General features: G+C 49.3%; 1 protein-coding gene across 1 annotated transcript; it reads right to left on the minus strand.

The window, feature by feature from the left end:
• Positions 1 to 2,214: 2,214 nt before the first annotated feature.
• On the minus strand, positions 2,215 to 5,877 carry LOC128713853 (rhythmically expressed gene 5 protein). The gene is made up of 3 exons (XM_053808724.1): positions 5,761 to 5,877; positions 4,029 to 4,209; positions 2,215 to 2,921 (listed from the first exon to the last, which is right to left on the minus strand). The coding sequence occupies exons 1-3, from the start codon at positions 5,875 to 5,877 to the stop codon at positions 2,215 to 2,217; spliced, it is 1,005 nt and encodes a 334-aa protein (XP_053664699.1).
• Positions 5,878 to 6,347: the final 470 nt, after the last annotated feature.

A 6,347-nucleotide genomic window follows, 5' to 3' on the forward strand; every position in this document is an offset into this window, starting at 1 on the left:
GATAGTTTTGATCGCACAATTATTGACACATTACGATCTGCAGCGCCAAATAGGCCATGCATGTGGTTCAAGGTAGCGCTGAAGTGCTAATGGCGATGTTCCACTGCTCCATATCGCTTCCCAAACGTCATGCAGTCGAATCGAAGCTCCCGAGCCATGAAGTAATCGAGGTTTCTTTCCAACACGCCCCAACAGACGAACAGACACGAAAGGGGTTATCGTTTTGATTCATTTTATTTCACTTGGCATTTTGAAATACATCTCAAAACACACATCATGCGTAGTATTCCTTTGGAGTTCGACATTCGTCAACAAAATTGATCACACGTATCTTCAAACAGATGTACCATCTGAAGCATGTCCGCTGTTTGCTTTACATAATGCTTCACTCCTTGCACTGTTTCCGGGGATCCGCACATCGGCGGCATCGACATCCGGCATCGCCCAACCGACCGCAGGCGGAGGCGTTTGCTGTCCACCGGCAGCAGGATCCCCGGCACAACATCCCTAACCCATAAGACATCACAATTATTTGATTCAATCATCGCTGGACAGATATTTTTACCGCTATCGCTGTAGCTCACATCCGCTTACACACTAGTAATGTACGCCGCGCTAGTAGCGTACCGTCTTCTAAACCGATTGAGAAAATGTGTTACCGTTGTAATGTTTTCACCGACTCATCTACTTCTTATTACAGCCTAACTTTTTTTCCATTCTGCGCGCACACGCCCGCACCTGTCCCGTCCTTGTTCGGGGAAACGCGTAACGATCGTACCCTCGTTGGTAGGGTCCTTTTTATCCAATAACTAACATTAAGGTTTTGTTTTAAAAAATTTGCTCCAAATTATTTGGAATACCGTTCAATTTCGGGTGGAATATACGCATCCAAAGTGCATCTGCTTAACCGTTGCGGGATGCAAATTGTGTGTTTCTATTACATCCAAAATCGTTTAAAATTTGTTTGTGTATCATTGCGCCCCCCGCCCCGTTTTGCACCATGCTGACCGTTTATAAAAAAGTAATTTTCTTTTTTTTGTGATTTTCCCTTTTTTTTGTTGCTGTTCCTACGTTGCATCTACTCTGCCCACGTCAGCACACAACCTCTTCATAGTGGGCTCTGTCCACACTTACGCGCATGCTTCTCTACTACAGCGCGCTCCGCATGCTATGCGCAATACACACATAAATATATTGAGAAATAATTTAATGTACTTCCTTCCGCTCACGGACGCTCACTCTTAAAAGTATTCCAATAAAAATAATAATAAAATTAATCCATATCGACCGAGCTAGTATAACATATACGGAACCGCACCTTTCGCTCCTATCGTACGCTTCTGTTTTGTGTCCGGTCTGCCCCTCGTCACAGCACAATATCGTAATTTCCTTCCCACCTGCATGCTCCTGCCACTGTGCAACATTTTCAACACCACGAATAAAACAAAACAAAACACGAAACTAATACGAAACTAAAACGAACTGTGCTCCCGCAGCATGAATGACGATGGGTTTATAAATATGTTAAAAGCGCACGTTCGATGAATGCCCAGAAATGTCCCCGCGTGCGCATTCAATGTTCGCCTTGCATGATGTCGCTCTCGCACAGCTCGTGGCTGACTCCTCGCGCACGATCCGGGCGGAAAGGCTTCCGAAGCGGATGGCTGTCGCCACTCTCGATCAGCTCCGACCCATCCGGCACTGATCGCAGTTGGCCGCCGCTTTCGCGTGTCCGATCGTGCGAGAATTCCAACCACCGAACCTGTCCGACAGTATAATTTGCTTAAGAATGTCCAGCAGCCAGACGTTCCGTACTGTTCACGGATCGTTTTTTTTTTTTTGCTGTTTTGCCTGCAACCGAAACATCCCACACGGGGCCTCGGGTGTTTGTGCACATTTTGTGCCCGAACAGCTCGGACAAACTCGGGTGGGATGCTCGGCGTGCAGTGTCGATCTATCCATTAGAAGATTCATATTTTTTGTTGTATGTTGTTTTTTCTGTTATCTCTGCCCCCAAAAAAAAAGCCTTAACGAACCGGTTAGCGTTAGTTGCGAATATGCGTCCTGTGTCTGTTTGTGTGTATGTGTGTGTTGTGAGGTGTCCTGTATGCTCGGTCCACGTCTGTTCGTTGGTTTCGGTCGGTGTTTAGGTTGAGTTAATTAATTAAAATCACATTCAGCTTTCGATCGCCACCGGTGAAGATCACCCGCGCTTTAGTGCGCGTTGTACACTCGGTAGGCGGTGCGGTACGATCGGAGGTAGTTGGGCAGACGCTGAACGTAGGCAAACACTTGCTGTGTGGGTGCAACCACCGGCAATGCGGGCGGCGCAACCGTCTTCGGGGCAACGGTCGTTGGGACGACCGTCGTAGAGATGGTCGGTGCTACCGTCGACGGCAGATGATGGTCCTCGTTCTGCTTGAGACTGTCGTAGATCTGCTGGAAGCTGGGCATCTTCTCCTTGCCGAGCGTCATCTCCTTGATGTCGTCGTCCTTCGGCACGACCGCTGTCGGCTGCACCTTGTCCTCCTCCACTGGCGTACCGTCCGGCCGGAGACGCACCACCATCGGACCGGTCAGGTAGTTGCTCGTCTGCTCGTACGGTGCGAGGTTGTTGAAGTGCGCCGATGCGGCCGGCTCGTACTGATAGCTGTAGTCGACGTTGGTGGACGCTTCCTGTGGCAGATGGTTCTGCGGCTCGGAGTAGTGCATCTCCTGCCCGGTCGGCCCATTGCCGTAGTCGTAGTCCATGCCGTACTTGCTGATGCTGCTACCGCTCTTGCGCACGTCATCCGAGGGTGCCGGATCGTCGAAGAGTGGATTGTGCTCGAACTGCTCGCTCATGATGTACGCTGGGGCGGCCGTCGTTTGCGTCTTCTTTTTGCCGTTCTTCGTGTGACCGTCCATCATGGCGTCCCAAACTGTTGGATAAGGCGGGGCAGAAACGAAAACAGAGCAACAGGATTAGATTAGATTTGCAAAATAAAAAAAAACCCGGCACGACATTCTCGAAAGGTAAAGCAGGCCCCGGCTGTGTGTATCGCCTTGACCGCAAGAAAATCCACACGAGTCGTTGTCGTTTGGTGTTTTTTTTTACTCCACCGTCAGCAGCGGCACTGAACTCGAGGAAACAGACCGTGGACTTTACAGTGAACTTGCGAGTTCTCGGCGGTTTTTTATCGATTTTTTTTTTCCATCATAAATCAGCATCTTCTCGATCGTCGATCACGTGATACTCCTACACCGAAGATCACGATCATCCCAGGCGCGCTTGCGTCACCTTTATGGATATTGTTTGCTTCCTGCTCCTCCGGCGCAAGGCATCCGCCACGCTCCGACGCGGTTATCGAAGCATCCGCTCGAGGTCTCAGAAGGTTACCCGTCTGTCAATCAAAACGGCACGATCCTCTACCGCGCGCCGTACGTCCGTACGAGTACGAGTTGCGCTTCGTAGTACGTACGCTACTTCCGTCCGATGGGGATGGCTCCACAATCAAGAGGCACTTGTTACGATCTTCATACATTGTCGTAGGGCCCCGCAAGATCCAATGCCTTCCGCTCAAGGCCAGATCGTAGGCCATGATCAAAAGCATTAAGATACACAACATCCGACCGTGGTTCTGACCGCTCAGGCGCAGTCACGACGTCGTAAATAATATCAGTTATTTGTTCTAATGGACAAATTTAGCTTTCCGTTTCGAGATGCATTGAACTGATAATGAACATGATAAAGGAGTTCCTCGGTGTACCGCTGTGTGCTTTCTAGGCGAGCACTGTACGTGCTCAAATCGTACCCAGTTACGGCCAAGTGCCTCAGTATCAGAGTGCAGACAGCAATTAATTTACATTTCCGTCCACACCTTACACACCGTGCGGAAGTCACTAACGACAAGCACACGCGGGGTTTCGTGGCAATATTGTTGTTTAAGTCCACGATCACGTTCCAGGATCTCGGTGGCAATGATGACGCTAGGCATTCCCGCCTCTGCTGCGCAACAGCTGTATGAATTTGGAAACAAACCACTTACTTATATCAGTAGCGCCACGCTGGTACGGGTCCATCGAGTCGAGGTGCGACTCGTTCATGTCCTGCAGCTTGTTGATGCCGTACATCAGCAGATTCCGTTTGCACATGTTGGTCGGCATATCTTGGGAGCCTTTGCAGTAGCTCGACACCTGCTTGGCGAACATCGTGTACAGATGGGACATCTATCCGGGGCCGGAGGTGGGTGATCGCAACCATGCAAAAAAAAGATTAAAAAAAGGGTAAATGGTAAATAAAAAAACAAAAACACCGAAAAGTGAAAGCACCGTAATCACGGCACGGGTGGAATGTGATGATGGTAAGTGCCGGCCTGGTATGCCAACAATTGTGGGTTAGTAAATAGCGTCTATCTCGCGCACAACAAGTCGGTGCACAACATCAACATACGAACGGCAACAACAAAAGGCAAGATTGTACGTGGTGCGTGACGATGGTACGATGCCTGGAATGGCATACTTCACGCCACGAATTGGGCTGTTGAACAGGGCGGCACACTAATGCATTTTGCAGGCAGGCACGCTACAAGGGTCAGAAGTGGGTTTGGAAAGCACCACAAAAGAAAGCACGCATGCTGGGTGCTTGAACTCTCCAATGTTTTAAACGTTTTTAGCACAAAAATAAGACAGCTTTGATCGTTATAAATACATTCTAGAGCTAATATTTATGATTCCGGCGATGTAGCTGAAGGCAACTTTATACGCCCTCCATGCGTTTAGTACTCAATGCCCTTCCCCCCTATTGACCGCCAAACAAATAGGGAAGAATATTCCCAGCTTCTCGAAGGCAAACGCTCGGCCTTAGACGTGCCGGCACGCTAGAAACTTCTCTGTAATTGATTGCAATCGCGTTGCAACAGCTACGCCGATGCCCGCACACAAACTCGCACGAATGTCTGCGTCACACGATTTCTATACCGCATCACTAATGGAGGAGCTCGCATGCTGGTAAAAAGAAAACTGACGTCAAAGGATACATCAAGTACGTCACTCCAGCGCTGGATTCGTTGTGCCGGGAGCAATAGGAAACCGAGCCTTTTCCGTGTGCTCTATTTCCCTTCGCTGTCCCGACAGCCATTACCAAAATGTTGGCCTTGACTTGCCTTGACACTGGCACACATCCAAGCAAAACCCGAATAGCTCCACCAAAAGCAGTCCGGAGGGAGAATCCGGTTTCGTTCACACCCTGACCTAGGGCCCGGCGGTGGCCACAACGTCCAGCGAGCGAACTCGTCGGACGAGTTTTCACCCCACGCCCAACCGTCGCAACGAATGCGAACACTCGCGAGCGGGAAGATGACCCGCGGATCGACCTTTATCGGTGAACGATTTCTCACCACCTAGCGATAGAGATGGACACAAAGTGTAAGGTTCTGTTGAAGTGCGCCATGACAACCAACGCGATGTAAATTCATGTACGAGGTCGATTTCGAAGTCCTTCGTACCAGAACCGGTATGCTAATTAAGCGACAGAAGCGCCTTTTTGATAGTGAACTACTAACGAGATCATCTGGCATTGCACTGTGAAGGTTTGGAAAAATTGATTTCTAAGGTCTGAGCTTTAGGATGTCTAATGTCATGGAAAGAATGCACTTTCTCCCGCACAAGCACTCAATTTGTTTGCTTTTTTTACTAAAAATGCTAATGACACTGTTCCTATTGATTCTCGATTCGATGATTAGTTCACTGGTACAGCTAAACCTACATCATAGCACTTACCTTTTCGCCACGGCTGAGAAACTCCCACATCGGAATGGCCGATCCGGAACAAACCGTCACCAGACTCGTTACCACCATTACCGCCGCACTAATGCTTAACTTCCTTCCGTGGGCCATTTTGTGTGCTGCTGTTGCTTTAGGAGGCTTTTCCAAAACGTCAAACCTCTTTCTTTTTTTTTTCACCAGAATTCCCCGATTCGATACGAAACCCCTGCCAATTGGAAGCCTCACACTGTGGGAGGGTTCGTTGCTTACGTGCGCATTTAAGTTTTTTGTGCTACGTTTCCACACGGAACTAGTCACTCCACTAGTCACTCGGTTGCTTCCGGCCTGTACGATCCGTCTGCCCGCGCTTGCGCTTTCGGTGGTACGTGTTTCCGCTTTTCCGACACTGCGCAACCACTATTTCTCACGTTCGATCGCCGTGTACTAATTTCGCCTCTCGCTTCTTTCGCCACCTGCGCGCGATTTGATTGTTTCGTGTTGGGTTTCAGTGGGTTTTGCTTCTATATTTCATACCCCCCCGTCAGTACTTTCCTTCCGGCAGATGCACGAACGTGGTTCTCACTTTACACTCACTCTACACA

Source organism: Anopheles marshallii, chromosome 3 (assembly GCF_943734725.1).
Source record: "Anopheles marshallii chromosome 3, idAnoMarsDA_429_01, whole genome shotgun sequence".
Taxonomy (NCBI): Eukaryota; Metazoa; Arthropoda; class Insecta; order Diptera; family Culicidae; genus Anopheles; species Anopheles marshallii.

Excerpts from the sequence above, each read along its gene's own strand:
- LOC128713853 (XM_053808724.1), bottom strand. The coding sequence starts at position 5,877 with ATGGCCCACGGAAGGAAGTTAAGCATTAGTGCGGCGGTAATGGTGGTA. Across the intron at positions 4,210-5,760 it reads TTCTCAGCCGTGGCGAAAAG|ATGTCCCATCTGTACACGAT; the intron begins GTAAGTGCTATG and ends GGCCCCGGATAG. Across the intron at positions 2,922-4,028 it reads GCGTGGCGCTACTGATATAA|TTTGGGACGCCATGATGGAC; the intron begins GTAAGTGGTTTG and ends CTTATCCAACAG.